General features: G+C 33.0%; 2 protein-coding genes across 4 annotated transcripts in view; one reads left to right on the forward strand and one right to left on the reverse strand.

The window, feature by feature from the left end:
* Positions 1-2697: 2697 nt before the first annotated feature.
* On the reverse strand, positions 2698-12544 carry LOC125862174 (agamous-like MADS-box protein AGL70). Of its 2 annotated transcripts, none has more exons than XM_049542183.1 (7): positions 12200-12544; positions 5512-5590; positions 4353-4408; positions 4184-4283; positions 3916-3957; positions 3195-3236; positions 2698-3103 (listed from the first exon to the last, which is right to left on the reverse strand). In XM_049542183.1, exons 1-7 carry the CDS (start codon positions 12382-12384, stop codon positions 3002-3004), a joined length of 606 nt encoding a protein of 201 aa, XP_049398140.1. In that variant the 5' UTR covers positions 12385-12544; the 3' UTR covers positions 2698-3001. The 2 variants fall into 2 exon arrangements, with proteins under 2 accessions (XP_049398140.1, XP_049398141.1); XM_049542184.1 differs by having other exon boundaries at positions 5521-5590; positions 12200-12496.
* Positions 12545-16820: 4276 nt separating this feature from the next.
* The window catches only part of LOC125862173 (protein MADS AFFECTING FLOWERING 5-like), a 10327-nt gene continuing 8669 nt past the window's right edge, over positions 16821-18478 (forward strand). Inside the window, exon 1 of one of the 2 annotated variants that reach the window (XM_049542181.1) lies at positions 16821-17182. In XM_049542181.1, the coding sequence (XP_049398138.1) occupies positions 16998-17182 (185 nt within the window). In that variant the 5' untranslated portion in view covers positions 16821-16997. The remainder of the gene's footprint in view (positions 17183-18478) is intronic. The other variant, XM_049542182.1, reaches the window with a different exon arrangement.

The following is an 18478-nucleotide window of genomic DNA, read 5'->3' on the forward strand; positions in this document are numbered from 1 at the left end:
TTGATCAACAAAAATTGATCCAACAAGGAGAATGAAATAATCAACATTAAAAGAGAAGACTATCTAGATAATTAATATGCACTCATTTTCATAGCCATAAATATACTTTTGCAACAACTTCTACTTGATAAGAAGTTCAAAGATTTTCTGTTTCACAAACTATAACTTGGTGATCAAGCTGTTTAAGTCTCAAACTATCGGAGAAAAAGGATTCGATCAAAAACTTGTTTGAAGAGTCTAAGCTAGATTTAATAGATACTCCTCCATTTTCAATTTATTTGTTGTACTTCTATTTTTATTCAGTTTAATATAAAATGTTCTTTTTCCTTTGGGGGTGGGGGCGCGGGAACCTAAATAAGCCACAAAAACATAAAAGTGACCAAAATAAGCCACTACTTTAGGAAGTAACTAAAATAGGCTTAGTGGAAGAAAGAATTCCACTTTATCTAATATTCTAAACGTTTTCCGTTAGTCTCATAACGTGTATATTTTAATATATAACGGAATTATTTTCTACACTTTATAAAATGGAACTATTTCTTACACTTTATAAAGTGGAACTTTTTCTTACACTTTATAAAGTGGAACTTTTTATTACACTTTTTATAAACTGGATGGACATTAACCGATAAAGGAGAACGTTGTTGACTAGTCTTAGGCTCCTTCCTAACATAGATTTCAAGTATTGTTAACTTGATTTGATCTATGTAGTCATCTGGAACCCTCAAAAAGTCGGTCAACGATTCGTCATTATAGATAATCCACTCTCCAAAATTTACTTGTCCTTGTGATAAAAATGAGTTGTGACCTTTACGAAGGGTTGTGACTTTTCTATAGAATTGCGACTTTTCCAAAGATTTGTGAGTTTTCCAAGGGTTGTGACGTTTTCAAAGAGTTATGACTTATTCGATGAGTTGTGACTTTTTTTCGAAGGATTGTGAATTTTCTAAAGGGTTGTGATTTTGTTTTTATAAGGCACACAAATCATTTTTTCATACTCTACTCTTTGTTGACTATAAAAAGAAGGCTTTCCTCAGAAATTTTAACTAATTTTTTAAAGTTTTTCATTGTTCTTCTTTTTCACAAAACACCTTATTTAGTATATCTTCTATATTTTATTTATTTTGTTTATTATATTATATGATATTAAAAGAAGGCACCATTTCACATTGAATGATTACGACTTTTTGAAGGGGTTGTTATTTTTCTTATGAGTAGTGATCTTTTCGAAGGGTTGTGACTTTTATGATACGAAACAATATACACATGATCATGCTACCCTTTGTTAACTATAAATAGTGGGGTATGTTTTCTATTCTTCTTTTAAGTTCAGTGAAATTTGAACACTCTCTAACATGAATGTTAAATTAATATAATAATTCAATTTAGTATATCTTATATATTTTATATCATTATTTATATTGTGTCATATTAAAAGTAAGAACTCCAACAATACAATAATAAATAAGTAACGCACTATGGGGCAGTAAGGAGATAATATATTTAAGAGGTGTAACTAAGTGATTTTAAAAGAAGATAAGGTATAAGAATCTCCCAAGATTAAAACAAAAATCTCAGACACACACTTTAACAAAACTAAGGTGTTATTACCCCCTAAACCCATTTTTTTTGTAATTTGGTGCACCTTTTTGGCTTATGTAGAATGTAATATCTCTCACACGCCTCAATTGTGTGGAGTCGTTGAATGTGTCACATAAGTCAAAAGGTGGACAAAATTACAAAAAAAATAGTTTGGGGGGTGGGGGGGTAATGTGACCTTAGTTTATTTAAAGCGTATTTATGAGATTTCAGTCATATTCTAGGGGGTACTTGTGTCTTATCCCATTTTAAGAGTGACTAACTTTCAATAGTAATCATAAGAAAATTTACATCCACTATTCATAGGAATTTATACTTTATCATAATTTCTTACTTAATTTTCTCATTTAATAATATTCACATTATTTTTTAAAATAATACAGTATATGGTTTGATATTAATGTGTAACGCACGTACTTCAAAATTAGTATATATATATTCAACACTTTATTTCATTGAATTATATTCTGCGTAATCTCAATGGTACTTGTACACTTAATAATCGCCACGTTTCACTTTTTCTTACAATAATGAGTACAAAGTTAAATCGTATTGGTACACTTAACACTAGCCACGTATCACTAAAATATGTTGTATGAAGGATTTGATTTTTACTTTGCAGTAAGGGCCCGTTTAGATTGACTTAAAAAAGGTAGCTTTTAAATCAAAAATAAAAAGTCAAACTGAAATGACTTCTAAATTAAAAAATAAAATGTAGGGGAAAACCTACTTTTGATTTTTGACTTATTTTAAGTCATTCTTGACCTTGTCAAACACTTCTCAATTTATTTGAAGTCATTTTTAACTTATTTTAAATTATTTTTTATATTTACCAAACACTTTCAGAAGTAAAAAACTGATCTAAAAATAGGTTTAACCAACTTTTAAGCTAATTCAAACACCCTCTAAATATAATATCTAAGCATAGCTCTTAATTTGATTTTTGTTGACATTTATATTTTTCAATTTCGGACATGCATAAACACATCAACATGGGTATAAAGTTAAATAAACACTTCAACATGTGCATAAAGTTGAATAAATAGACACAAGCTTCCTAATTGACACTTTGCTTCGAACATATAGGAAAAGCTCAGAAACCCAACTTAAATGACACATTTATGTACTTTTGCAGTATTCCTCTTCACAAAAAAGTCATAACAATCTCCAAAGAAATAATGTGTAGGGTACTTGTGAAGAATGAATTTCAAATACATTATACAACTTAAAGAGGGAAAAATAGGCATATAAGTCACCCTTTAGCATATGTTCAAAGTAGAGAAATAACTTAATCATCATCCAATGGAAACAAGAACAAGGATGAATAATAGTTTTATTAAACTAATTTTGCAGGTTCCTCTGGTGCACAAGCAAGGCTTTTCGACGAATACAACGATAATCACTAGAGGAAATTCAGGGTAACTCTCTGTTGTCCACAAATTATGTGGGGTGCTGGAAGGTCAGACATCTCATCCACTTTTGTGTTTTTCTTGATACTAACTATCTGTATTGGGCATAATGCAATATATTGTTAGTTAGAGAAACATGAAAAGAGGTTTAATTTGTCATAGCAAATTTTGTGAGGTAATATTTACATTGTCCTCCAGATGTTTCTTTTCCTCTTGCAGCAGTTTTTCCTGCAATAACTAAAGGGTATCATGTGCAGTCTATTGGAAAAATTAATATGATATTAAAGATATCTGATGAGAACTGACTATTGATTACAAACCTACATAGAGATGTAGAAAGCATGTAAGCCTATTAACTCCGTCGACTTGTATGAAATTTGAACACAAGAGACGACTAGTTTATAAGTCCGGTAGTCAATTAAGTCTTAACATACTTTAGACCAGCCTATCAAGAAACGGACGAGGACAAGTGGATGTTTTGTGCCTCCTTTTCCACAATAAGCTAATCGACTATATCAAGATTACATAATTTGTGGTATCAACATGGCATGCAAGCACTAGTGACTAGTACTCAGTTGAAACCAAGGATGGTGTGTCCTATAACCCCGGACAAGAGGAAATGTTTCAAACCTTCAATAATTTCTGCCGCACTCTTGTCAGATCCTTGAAAATGCATAGTTTTTGAAGGACTATCTTTGAAGAGTTCGAGCAAACATAGGATGAAAAGAAGCTATTTTTTTCTGATGTATGAAGGTTTGAATAAGATAAATCTAAATCCAATGCATCTAGATCTGAGAGTCAAAGTTCAGGGAATCAATGCCCTGCTGCGTAGAGAGCTCGCAAGACAGAGACGGATAAACCAAACTCAGGACTTCAGGAGAAACTAGCAGTGGAAATGAAAATTTACCTTCTCATGAAGATCCTTAGCACATTCAAGCATCAAATGTGTCTGCACAAAACAAAACTATTTAGTGTTGCTTCATTCTGAGGTACTAATTGATAACCAGATTATATTACTGAAGTCGAACATTATTTTAAAAAAGAAATGTGAATTCTTGTAGAAGACAGAGCAAAAGTAAGAGGTGTAGCCAGTGGCAGAGCCAAGAGCCAAGATTTCCAGAGTTCCGATTGATGCAATTCCTATAGGGGGAAGGTACAGAGGGAAGTAGAAAGACCTTTCTAGATCTGACTTGTATTAGAGCAGTTTGAAGTTCGTTTTCCAAATGGATAAGGTCAGTCACAGTGAGACCATCAGCATTTGTTTCCTCGAGTTGCCTGTCGAATTGAGACAGCAAATAAGTGGTATAAGCTTTAAGAAACAAAAGTGAAGAATAAGATCGGTACCTTTCTGTTGTTTGTAGCAGTTCTCCCATTGTTGTGAACCCTGAGTATTTCGAGTGCTATTTCCACCTCAAAATGATTGGAAAGCTTTCAGCGCAAACAATGTAAGTATGATTGTCCAAGATAATATTGAATAACACCCAAATGATTATTGTGGATACATTGCGAAATACATGATGAATCGAGGATAAGTTACTAATCAACCGTAATAACTTAACATGAATGAACAACTATTCAGAGCATGCTTCCAGGATTTGATGAAATACTATGCCTGTCTAGCATAACTCATTTTAGTCTAGCAACAATGAGGTTTTTTTTGATAGGTACATATACATTTTAGTTGAACAACAACACAAACTTTGATGCACTATGATGAAGAGTAAGCATTATTATAATTTGGCCTTCCCCATTCAGGGAGGTGGAATACCAAAACTATAGTGTATGTATAAAGATTCTATTTGGCCATAGATTTTGGGGGTAGATTTCAAAAAAATAATAAATGAAAACATTGCTTGTTCATGAAATTTGTCTTCAATTTTTTTTCAAGTTCCAAAAACAGGTCTATAGCAATTTTTGGATGAAATTTCACTTCCGCTAACAAAACTTCGATTTTTTTAAAAAATAAAATGCATCTTCAATTTTTTTTCAAGTAAAATGTCCATACACAACTTTAAATTCCAAAATTCCAAATAACTATTTTTCAACAAACTTCAAAAACTCATTTCTTTCAAGTTTCGACTAAATCTATGGCCAAACACTAGCTTAGGTCCTGTTTGGATGAACTTGTTTAAAGTGCGCTTTTAAGCCAAAATATATTTTAAGTGCACTTGTTTTTAAGTTAAAATAACAAATAAGCCAAAAATCACAAGTCAAAGATTCCTAACTTATGGCTTCTGTTTATAAACCATAAGTTATAAATCCATCCAAACAGACTCGTAGTAACTTTGGACCTCTGGAAATAGTTCCGTCTAGATATTGATCAGTGCCGGAATAGCTCCCCTTTTTTCAAGGATGCAAGTTCAAAGTTACTTAACATTAGACGGAGGTAACCATATTAACTGAGAACTTGAACATAAGGACAGACAATGCACTTATTTCATGCATCAAGAAAGGATTCTAATTCATTAGAATATAAGTTGACAGCAGTCAACTAATCAAATACCTCTGCGACCTGGATTTCTGCATTGATCTCTTTTTCGGCATCAACATGGCTTTCATATCGTTGAAGCATCCCTGACAGACTGGAAAAAATATTATCAGATATGCTTGTTAGTTGTTGGTGGGTAAGTACAAGGAAAATATCACAGGGAGCAGATCATGTTGTATAGGTTTAAACTTAAGAGTGCACCAGAAAACAAACATATTTTATGGTGTTCATTTTCATTGGGCATTAGGCACTAAACCATCGAAAATACCTTCTTGATGAACAAATAACAAAAGGGAAGCCCTCTTTTGTTTAGTAAGATATAGGTGGCGAGGGAGGATTCAAAACTAGGTTTCCTAAAAGCTGAACTACATGATAGCGCAACGGCCAAAAAGCCGTTGCAGCTTGTAGGGTCGAAAATCTTTCTTCCACTTTCAATACCTGTCTCAAATCAGATTCAATTAGTTTCTCCCTTCGTGCAAGCACTTGGTTCGCCCTTGTTTGTGTTGCATTTTGTGATCTTTTACTTCAATCTGCATTTTCCGGATAGCGGAGACCCAATGTTGATATTTGATTTGAGTGTAAGCTCTCATTTATTCATTCATATGAGATTAACTTTGTATCCAACAGCTTGGCACTATTTGTATATGTAGCTCAAATTAACCCATGAGAAGAATTCTTTTTTACGATATTCTTATAAGAATTCGGGTGTTTGATACGGGTGTGGATCTAGAGGTTTGATCCTCTATGATCTAAATTTTAAGATTTGGGGGTACGGATCCAAGTGTTGGGATTCGGCTAAAAATAAAACTAAGCATATGCCTAAATTGTGGTGGACTAATAAGAAGGAAAGCAATGCACAAATATTTGAGAGCAAGTTTGAATATGTAATTATTAAGTACATATGCATGTCCTTGTTTTTTGGTGTAACATGGTCATTGCAAATGATATAGAGGTCATGATAGACTTCTTGAGTTCATTACAATTACGCAGTGACATTTGACTTGTAAATATCTTTAAAATCACCTTCTGGTCGCGAACTTTTTAATACAAATGTCTTTTAAGGATAAGAAGAACATATCCCTAAATTATGATTTCACCACCCCTAGTTTTTTTATTATTTTTTTTTAGAGAAAATGGTCAAAAGCCTCCCTAATCTATATCCGGATTTCCAACTACACACTTTAACTTTATGAGAGTCCTATCACCCACATGAACTGTTTATAACTGTAATAATTACCTCCCTAAATGTTTAGTTGGCAATGTGAGTGTATTTCACTCTCTTTGAGAGAGTGAACATAAAAAACTATTACTAAGATTTTATTTTTAATATCTTTTTTAATAAATATATGTATAATTATTTATTTTTCTAATTTATTTTCTTTCTTCTCCATAGCAATATAAAACAAATCTCTCCATCATTCACCACCTCTAAATAGGTGTTGCCACCACCATAATCGTTGCTGCCACCCCATTTTTACCGAATTCTTTATTGTTAATTCCAAACAAATTTTTGAACTCATGTAATACTCTTGCAAAATCAATCTACCTAAATAAGTAGAAAGAATTAGAGGAGGAAAAAAATCATGAGGACGGTGGAGATGATGAAACTAATGGGGTTGGAAATCATGAACAACTTGGAGATATTATAAATGAAGATGATAAAGATGTGCTAAGGTGTTGGATTTCGATGTAAATTAGGGAGGTGATAAAGATGGAGGTGGAGGTGGTAACAATGATTTCTCATATGACAATGGTGAAAAGGATGGAGGCCCAACGAATTCACCTTGTGAGGAAGATAAAAAAAATAAAAGAAGACCCACAATGTATCCCCTAATATTTTTCCCAAATCAAGCTTTCACAAAAAAAAGTTAGGGCTGCAAAAAGATTAAAGAAGAAAGGATGAAGAAGAAGGAGAAAAAACTTTTTTCAAAAGTTTAATTGGTGAAACACACGTGTCAAGCGCGTGTGCCTCACCACAAGGCAGATTACTGGTTATCACGTTTTAAGGGGGTAATCCATTTTAAAATAGTTTAGGGGGGGTAATAGGACCCCCGTAAAGTATAAGTGTGTAGTTGAAAATCCGAATATAGATTGGAGGGGTATTTGACCATTTTCTCTACTTTTTTTAAATATTCAGAAGACATTATATGTCTCTAATTTCTCTATCGACTTTGGTCAAAGTACCCAAAATCTATTGACCACACTTGGTACGAATTCCACACCCGCATGCACGTCGTGTCGACACGGGTGCGACACTAAGAATCGGTGCAGTTTAGCATTTAATCAAACAAGTACATATGTTTAGTATAAAGCTAATAATTATAAGCATGAATGACAAATATATGAAAAAAGAAATTGGATAAAAATTTACGTTAAAGTGAAATATCAATTGTCGTCTCTTCAGAAGAGGCTCATTGTAATGGAAAAGTATGTCTTAGAACCTTAGTGACGATACTAAATCACACATTAAGCGAGACAAAGTGATCAACACGTTTTGCGCCTCGCATCGGGTCTTACGCGCGCCTTTGATAACACTGCAATTAAGGTATTTGTAGAAGTAATGTACTATATTCTTATGTCGTATGTTGATGAATTTATTATCTTAGTTAATGGTTATATCTCAATATTTGATGGTAATCATCTAAATTCAAGTGTAAAAAGAGGTTTATATGTATTATTTTGTGTTATTTTAACCAAGGGAATTTGGTGTGGCCTTCATTATGATTTGCCTAATATTTTGTTTTTTTCTTTTGATGTAGATATGTTGAGGTCGAGGACGAATCCATTTCATGAGTAAAAAAGAATGATACGATTTTAGAACGTCAAGAATAGTCGAGAAGAATGTTGACCCATGCTAAAATCAAAAGTATTCACGGATTGTTGCAAGTTGAAGTGACTTCAAGATATGGTTAAAAGATGCTTAAAGAGCCATATTGAGTAATTTTGCGGTCTCAATGACTCAGTTGAAGATTGGGTTGGGGGTTGGGGGATCCATGGCCTTTGAAACTCAAGTCTAGTACATTGCATTGTGGCTTTGGTTGTGCCCCTTTGTGATGTTGTCGAAGCACCTAAGAGGTACTTGAAAAACTAACGTAGGAATATGAGGCACAAAACTCGAATAAAATTAACGATATAACTTTGACGCTCCGAGAAATTTATTGAGCAAGTGCGACATGTTGGCATGCTGGCAAAGTGTTGTAAGTGGCTTGAACTAACGCATGCATTAAGCCACATAAATTAAAGCTTCCTAAAATAATCAACTCAGCCCCACACATTGTGAAAAGTTTATCAAGCAAGGGGTGTGCTAGTCTAGAAAATAGAGGAGAATTTTAGTTTGGAAAGTTTCATCTTTTCTTAGAATAATAGGCTTTATATATGTGTTTGCGTGTGTGAGAGCGAGACTCATTTTTGGGAGGAGATAATTAGATTTTGACGATTGAGAAACCCATTAATCCAGAGGTAAAAAACTATTTATCCTCGAATTAAACTTAAGTGTGTACTTTTATGACGGTGATTCCTTCCATTCTACATCTTTAGATATTTGGTGTTCTATTATGATTCTCTTGGTTGATTGACTTTATTAGGATAAACATGTGTTTATCAAGTGGAGCCAAGACTCGGGTTAGAACGGTTGGAGGTAACTCAGAACATTTCCCAATTGAGATGGGGCTGCACCAAGGATCGGTCCTTAGCCCTTTTCTATTTGCTTTGGTGATGGATGAGTTGACGCGGTCTATTCAGGAGAAGGTCCCATGGTGTATGTTATTTACGGATGACATAGTATTGATTGATAAGACGCGGGACAGAGTTAATGCGAGGTTGGAGGTGTGGAGACAAACGCTGGAGTCCAAAGGGTTCAGGTTGAGTAGGACCAAAACAGAATATTTGGGGTGCAAATTCAGTGATGCGTTGGATGAGGCAAATGTGGAAGTGAGACTTGCCACACAGATCATTCCTAAGAAAGAAAGTTTTAAGTATCTTGGGTCTGTAATCCATGGAAGTGGCGACATCGACGATGATGTCACACATCGCATTGGGGTTGCTTGGATGAAATGGAGGCTTGCCTCTGGAGTCTTGTGTGATAAGAAAATTCCACCTAGACTTAAAGGTAAGTTCTACAGAGTGGTAGTTAGACCGGCCTTGTTGTATGGAGCGGAGTGTTGGCCAGTCAAGAACTCACATGTTCAAAAAATGCATGTTGCGGAGATGAGGATGTTGAGATGGATGTGTGGGCACACTAGGAGCGATAAGATTAGGAATGAGGTTATCCGGGAGAAGGTGGGAATGGCCTCTGTGGTGGACAAGCTGAAGGAAGCGAGACTGAGATGGTTTGGACATGTGAAGAGATGGTGCGCAGATGCCCCAGTGAGGAGGTGTGAGGAGCTGGTTGTAGAGGGTACGCGGAGGGGTAGAGGTAGGCCTAAGAAGTATTGGGGAGAGGTGATTAGACAGGACTTGGCTCAGCTTTACATTACCGAAGACATGACTCTAGATAGGAAGGAGTGGAGGTCGCGTATTAAGGTCGAAGGCAAGTAGGGTTAGCGTTTGTAGTAGTCCTAGCCTTGCACTTGCAGTTCTTGTCTGTGATACCTATAGCCTTATGTTGTTTTCTGCGTTTCACTTCTCACATTATTTTATTGATGTTATTGTCTCCTTTGTTGATTATATACTATCTTTCTTATTGGATGTTATGTTTTATACACTGTTTTCCTCTCCTTTTACTTGGATTTGATGTACTTGAGCTGAGGGTCTTTCGGAAACAGCCTCTCTACCTCCACGAGGTAGTGGCAAGGTCTGCGTACACTCTACCCTCCCCAGACCCCACCTAGTGGGATTTCACTGGGTATGTTGTTGTTGTTGTTGTTGTTGTTCTCAAATGTTATGATTAGATTTAGATTATTTCATTATTTGAATTATTTATCCAATCTTAGCTTATAAAGATTAGGTTATGTTAGTTCCTTAAGTTTAGGAGAGTTAGTTGCACTCTCTTGATATTTAGGTGATAGATATCATTGAATAAAATTCATTCAACTTTTGCTTATATTCTCATAGGCTAAGCCTATCGATCAATTACTCTTATTACCACAAATTCAATTGAGGTAAAAGATCTTTCATTTTGGTAAATATCCATTGGAATGTTATCTTATTGTTTTGAGATAATGGTCAAAGCCACATCTAAACTATCACTTTTTCTTGAGTTTCACACCACAACTATCAACTGCTCCTTTTTCCTACTTGAACTATCATCATTTGTCTTAAAACACACCTCAACTATTTGTTGATGATGATAGTTTAGATAGGGAAAGGGAAGATCTGGTAGTTAAAGTGTGTTTTAATGCATAATGGTGATAGTTCAGATAGTAAAAAGGAACACCTGATAGTTGTTAAAAGTTGATAATTCTTGTGTGTTTTCGATCATTAACTCTTCTATTTTTATTAAATGATTAGTCTGAATTCTATTTATACCATCAAACTACTTCACCTCAACCAAAGTCTCTCATCAATTGTGGCAAACTTAACTACTTTTGGAGATTGAAGTGAAGTTTGTTCCAAATAGGATTGTCTTATCATAGTTATACATCCTTGAGATACTATTAGAACTAGTTATGGTTTAGTGCAAAGGGATCACCACACCCATATGATCAAGTTCAACATCGAAGCAATTGATGGTTCACCCTTAGGATGCAATGTTAAATCGTGCACACTTGATATGTTGCAATACATATCTTTCAACCCGTTTTGATATTTCATTTGCATTAAACAAGTTATCCCAATTCATCCATGTCATTGAAAGGCGATAAAAAGCGTTGTTCGAAACTCAAATCGACAACAACCTCTTGTCTGCTAATGCTTCATCATCCTGATATGAACTTATATATGTATGCCAATGTTGACTACGCGGACGATCCAATTGATAGAATCTCCACTTTAATGTGACTTAGGCAATATGCACCTAAACAAGATGCATCTCAATTCTCATTTTTGATATTGGCCCACCATATTAAATTGTCCATGCACCAGCCAGATGTTCAACCTTGAACGTAAGAGGGTGGATAGTTCCACATCAGCCCTTAACTTTAAGAGATGGGTGGTGTCTTTAATATGGTTTAGACAATCCTGAGCTAACTTTGGATCTAACTTTGGAGGTTGAGTTAGGTAGCCCAAAATCCATTCCTTTAACCATTGTTATTAGGATTAGATTTAGTTTGATTATTTGAATATTTTTTAATCTAAGCTTAATTATCTATAAGATTAGATTAGGTTAGTTCCTTTAGCACCTATTTGGATGAGCTTATAAAAAGTAATTTATAAGTCAAAAGTTAAAAGTCTCAAGTAAACTACTTTTTACTTTTGACTCATTATAAACTTTCCAAACACCTCTTAAACTACAAAAAGTGCTTAAAATCCAAACAAGCACTAAATTTAGGTGAGTTAGTTACACTCTCTTGTTTTTAAGTGATAGTTATGATTGAATAAAATTCATTCAAATTGAGGTAAACCTCATTGTTTTTCCAAATAGTATTATGTTGACATCCTCCATATCACATGCAAAAAATGTAAACAGATCGCTACCAAAAACTGCACCGCCAGAAATCACACAGTTAATAAACGTGTCAATTTACAAACTATTCGTCTTCCTAACAGATCAACACGATAATCGAGGGAAAATTGATATGCACATCTGATTATAATAAATCAAAACCTGTTATTGCTGGAGAATTCATGGAGCCTGCCACGATTCGAGATGATAACAACCGCAACATCGACATCGCAGAGAATGGAAATTTCTTTTGCTTTCTTCAATAAACCTTTTCTCCGTTTACAAAAAGCAACTTGCCTGCAGTTTTTATCTTGGATTCGCTTAATTTCTACCTTTCTTCGCCCCATTTTTTCGCCGATGAAAAGCCCTAATCCACAAATTTCATATGTCTACAGGTTTTAGTATCATCGCCGTTGCTCCCATCCAGCTCTTTCTTTTTGTTTGTGTGTGTGTTGTTACAGTTACCATTTTTGTTGTTTTACTCTCTGCACGCCAATTAAATCTCTTGGGTCCCTTTCCGTCCTCCATTTTTCCCTATTCTCTTTTTTTTTTTTTTTTTGACTTATATCAGTTACTTGCACTTTGTTTGGATCATTGTTACTCATTATTTCATAATATATTATATTGTATTATATGATAGATACGATGTTTGGTTAGACTGTATTGTTTGTTATTATTTAATAACATTTTAATTGTTTGGTTTAATTGTATTGTACTGTATTGTAATTTATAAATTTACTAAAATATCCTTAATTATTTTAGGGTANCATATAAATATCTTTGTAAAATTATTTTCTCTAAATATAGATGGTTATCAAGTTACGTTAATACCTTTTGTATTCGATACATTAGTGTTATTAATAGTTTTCATAACTATCCTACGTTTAGAATGTATCATCAGAACGTATTTATTTGAGTTTTTTTTTTGTTCACTTTTTATTTATTTATTTTATTAAAATGGATATTTATACATTTTTTAATTATAATTATTTTATAATATACTTTTTCAAAATATCATATTTAAAGAATGTCATAATATGTATTTGTTTTTGTTTTTACTTTTATTTTTTAAAATTCATAGCACCAAGAATATAGTGTGATGATCAATCAAGTGGTTCAGAACCTTAAGTCTCAAGCAGGGGCGGCTGGCAAGGCTTGTAAAAAAGTCTTTGGCCTTAGGCCCCCAATTTTAGAGGGCCTCATTTTTTAGTTAATTAGGTAGGATTAAATTAAAAAAATATATATTAGAACTAAGACAATAAATGCAAAGGCCCCATTTTTTAGTTAATTAGGGAAGATTAAATTTTTTTTAAAAAAAATTGTTAGAGCTAAGTCAATAAGTGTAAACGGCTAAATGAAGTGATAGGCATAGATATGACTATGACTTTTTAACTTTCCCATAAAAAGTTGTGTTTTTTTTTTTTTAACTTACAAGTTATCTTTTTTTTTTGGGAAAATACATAATTACCCCATCAAACTTGTACCATTTTTTGAAGTAGACATCTAAAGTTTGCGGGGGTCCTATTACCCCATCCAACCATTTCCAACAATTTTAAATACATTACTTTTACAATATTTGTAATCTCATGACCAGTGCGTGTGTTTCACCCCATATAAAATAATATTTTTTTATTTTTCTTACTTCTTTAATAGTGGGTCGGGTAAAACCCCGACCCACTCACATTTTAACCCTTAAATCTTTTTAGAAAATTTATCGTTCATCTTTCCCAATTCCTTTTCCCAGTTCTTTCGATTTACTTCACTTCAAAATAATTTTTTTTTCTGAATTTCTTTGTAGATATATATTTATGTAAGTTTTGTTTGTTATTGTTCAATGTTTTTGGTGTTTGATTTCAAATATTTTTCTTCAAAAACTAGTTTAATCCTTTTTAGCTTTGTGGGTATTCCGAAATCAAGACCAACTTTGAGTTCTATAAGTGAATTTCACATTTTTTTTGAATTTGTTCAAGTAGATTCTTTGATACTTTTGATCTGGGGAAGCTATATGAACAAAAACGGGTTCAAATTTCTTTGCTGAAAGGTAAATTAGGTGCTAAATTGATCAAGTATTATGTCGTTGATAAGTAGATTTTTTTCTAATAAAAGGCCTTAAGATGAATTGCTAGAACTTGATGATAGAGTATACAATAAAAAAATTCGCTTCACGTAGTAAAGAACCAACTTTTGCTGTTGAGAAAAGCTCTCAACAGCCATTAATGGTGGTTTGGGGAAGAAGAAACGTGGGCCTCTTTTCACTTTGGTTTAACAATGCCATGTGTCAGTTTTTCATTGGATTGGGGCCGCAATTTTACTCTTTCACGCGCTTTTCTAGTGTGAAATTACAATTGCTGTAAAAATGGGTCAAAATGGCGTATTTATTGTAGATTTAAATGGTTTCGTGGGGTGATAGGACCTCCGCAAATTTAAGATGTCTTCTTCAAAAAAGGGTCTAAGTTTGATGGGGGTAATTATGTATTTTCTCCTTAATTTTTTATCTTTAAATATAAGTTGCGGAAGATAATATGTTTTATATATTAGACACTACATAATTTAAACTAAATATATTCTAAACTTATATGCAAAAAATAAACCATAACCATGAATATCCCAACCCGCATTTTTTTATTAAAATAAAAATAACACTAAAAGTTAAACATCACCCAAAATGGATAAATCTGTTCACAAACTTAAAGATAAGTATGTGATTGGCTAACAGTAGTTTTGTACTGGAAATTGGGACTACAGCAGAAAAAAAGACAGTACTTCCCTGAATTACAACAGCTTATTGGATGGAATTTGGTCCAAAGAAAGAGAAAAAAAAGACAATTGAAAGTACTTCATCCGTTACATTTATTTTGTCCTTATGCAAAAGTAATAGTTTTTCGTCTCAATTTATATGAATTTGTTTGAGGTTAAAAATGACAAAAATATTTTAAATTTTTTTGACTTAAAATAAATCATAAATAATTATGTGGTTATGAATCATCTTCCTAATCCTAATAATATTTTTTTCTATATAGATTTTGTTAAATAAATTTCTATAATTCAATGACATTTTAAGATATTAAATCATTAACATCCGCATTTAAATTAATTTATGAAGATTTGTGATCCAGAACAAGAGTTTCGTACGAGCATAATATTCATAATTCAATTACAAAGTAAATGAAAGAAAATTGCGAGGAATGTGTGGTTTGCAAACTATTCATAATATAAGAGATTTACCCAATATACATAAAATGCTCACTTTAAGGATAGAAGTTGTGACAAAAATTACAACGTATATGAATTATCGTGAGGTTAAAAAAAAACTCAAATCTTTGAGATAGTTGACTACCTAATTAACTAAGGATATATCTTTTTTCCATTTTGAATAACTTGTTGGCATAATATAATTGTTAGTAAGATGACATTTTCTCCACAACATTCAATTGTTCTATGCGAGCTTGAACAATCATGCATGCATCCCTCTACATGAATACGTATACAATTCAGTCACAAGCATGCATCCCTCAACATGAAAATGACAATATAAATACGTTTGAGATCTGAACTAATTCAAATTCAAAATCAAATTTTCATTTTGAAGAGACAATCACAATAAGTTTAGAATATGTTGATATTACGTAAAAAAACAAGAGAGGTATTTATTGAGTAAAAATATTTTTTTAATTAGAGTTTATTATTCTCTTTGTTGTATTTTAGGATACTCTCGTGTAAGAAATTATTTATGATTTTATCTTATAAATATTTCATTTTTATAGTTTATCATAGTTTATTTTTAAAAAAAATCATTTAACATTTAATAAGACAATTTATAACATCATAAATAGTTATTCTTTTGAACTACAAAACTTCATATAAATTGAGATAGAAAAGTATTACTCTATTAAAAATTTTAGTTACAGGATAATATTAAAAAATACTTTTAATTGCTAAATAAACAAGAAAAAAAAATCATCTCATATGGCAAATAATTTGGAAGCATGTAATCCAACTACAGTAGTTATCCTTCAAGTTTGTGGACGAATTGCATTTATTTTGGAGTAATATTTAGTTTTATATTATTATTTATTTAATAAAAATGATCTAATTAGATGTTTTTTTTAATCCGACATAAGTTATTTATACTCTATATAAATTCATAAAATATAAATTTAAAAAGTTTTGTCTTCTTCGACACAAATTTTAAGATACAAATAGAATATTATGTATCATAAGACATGAACATGTCTATTGAAATTATACGATATAATTTGTGTTATAGTATAATAATATATAAAATATAAACTTTACCTTGCAATATATTTTAGATCATTTGTTTATCGACCACCGATTTGAGGGGCGGCCTCATAGCCCAGTTTTACCCCCTCTATTTATTATCCATCCTTAGATAATAACGAAAAGTTCTAATTTATTTAATGAATCAACTTTTTTATATATATATATTGGGAGAAGGCATAAATATTCCTAGATTATGATTGAAATTTCAGAGACACATCTTAAGTAAACTAATGTCCTATTATCCCTGAACTCATTTTATATATAATATTGTACACCTTTTTGACTTACGTGACATCCAAATATCTCTCAAGTACCTCAACTGTATGGGGTCACGAGGTGTGCCACATAAATCAAAAGGTGTACAATATTATATATAAAATGAATTCAAGATAATAGAATCTTAGTTTAGTTAAATACTTCTACATTATGTAAAATTATATATGCAATTTATCTAAACGTTATATTAATTTCCCATCTTGCCTTGCACCAAATTATTGTAAAAAACAGAGAGAAGAACCCAAGAAATTTAATTGGAGTGAAGAGAGTAAAACAACAAAAATGGTAACTCTGTAACAACACACACACACACAAAGAGCTGGGTAGGAGTAACGGCGATGATACTAGAAACTTCTAGACATCTGAAATTTGTGGATTAGGGCTTTTCTCCGGCGAAAAAATGGGGCGAAGGAAGGTAGAAATTAAGCGAATTCAAGACAAAAACTGTAGGCAAGTTGCTTTTTGTAAACGGAGGAAAGGTCTATTGAAGAAAGCTAAAGAAATTTCCGTTCTCTGTGATGTCGATGTTGCGGTTGTTATCATCTCCAATCGTGGCAGACTCCATGAATTCTCCAGCAATAACAGGTTCTTCTTCTGATTTAGTTATGTATAATTTTTCATAGACTAGATCCATTTTGATACGTGTTGAGTTGTTAGGAAGACGAATAGTTTGCAGGTTGACACGTTTTGATAACTATGAGCTTTCTAGCGGTGCAGTTTTTGGTGTTGATTTTAGTGATATGCATAAGAGAGTTTACCTTTTTGCATGTGAAATGCAGGATGTCAACCTAATACAATTGGGAAAATAATGAGATACCTCAAAGAATATAAGCAACTCTTTTAAGAGTAATAAGTAATTCATAGAGCCTAAAAGAGCTTGAGAATATAAGCAAAACTTGAATGAATTTTATTCAATGATAACAACTACAACAATAGCCCAGTGAAATCCCACAAGTGAGGTCTTGGGGGAAGAATGTATGCAGGCCCTTACCACTATCTCGTGAAGGTAGAGAGACTGTTTTCGAAAAACCTTTGACAGCTCAAGTGCAACAGAACTCAGGATACAAGAGAAGGAGACAATGAAGAGAATATAGCTAATAAAGGAGAGTGAATCGTTAAAGAAACGGAGGGAACTCGCAAAATCTCGCTCAAGAGATGAGGATTGCCAAAACCATATTAAAGAAACCACCCATCCCGTGAAGGGTCGATGTGGAACTCTACTCTTCACACCCTCTTACGCCTAGGGCTGAATATTTGGTACATCAACAATTTAATATGGGGGCCAACATTAGAAATGAGAATTAAGATGCGTCTTGCTCTGATATCATGTTAAAGAAATGGATCTTGTGTCTAACTCAATCCTTAAGCTAGCTTAAGAGGCGAGGATTGCCTAAACCGCATTAGAGTAAAGATTCTATCATTTGGATCGCTAGTGGTCAACATTGACATACACATAGAAGTTACTGCCAAATGACGAAGAATTGGTAGGCGAGAGGTCACTAACAATTTGAGATATCGAATAACTTTTTTAACTGCCTTTTAATGCTTCATGCTTGGGACATGCATGAATTGGGATGGTTTGTTAGTGCAAATGAAATATCATGACGTGTTGAAAGATATGTATTGTAACATACCAAGTGAGCACCGATATAGCATTGCATCGGCAAGGGGTGAACCATCTATTGCTTTCGATGGTGAACTTGAACATATGGGTGTGGTGATCCCTTTGCGCTTAATCGTATCTAGTTCTAATAGTATGTCAAGGATGTATCTTGTCTATGATAAGACAATCCCATTGGGAACATACTTAATTTCAATCTCCTGAAAGTAGTTAAGTTTGACACAATTGACTAGGGATTTTAGTTGAGGTAACGTTATCTG

The sequence above is a fragment of the Solanum stenotomum genome, chromosome 4, assembly GCF_019186545.1.
Source record: "Solanum stenotomum isolate F172 chromosome 4, ASM1918654v1, whole genome shotgun sequence".
In the NCBI taxonomy this organism is placed as follows: domain Eukaryota; kingdom Viridiplantae; phylum Streptophyta; class Magnoliopsida; order Solanales; family Solanaceae; genus Solanum; species Solanum stenotomum.

What these genes read in the sequence shown, in the direction of transcription:
- LOC125862174 (XM_049542183.1), bottom strand. Translation starts at nt 12,384, where the DNA reads ATGGGGCGAAGAAAGGTAGAAATTAAGCGAATCCAAGATAAAAACTGC. An exon ending in CAGAAATCCAGGTCGCAGAG is followed by an intron (nt 4,409 to 5,511) that starts GTATTTGATTAG and finishes AGGTGGAAATAG; the next exon opens with CACTCGAAATACTCAGGGTT. An exon ending in TACAAGTCAGATCTAGAAAG is followed by an intron (nt 3,958 to 4,183) that starts GTCTTTCTACTT and finishes TGTTTTGTGCAG; the next exon opens with ACACATTTGATGCTTGAATG.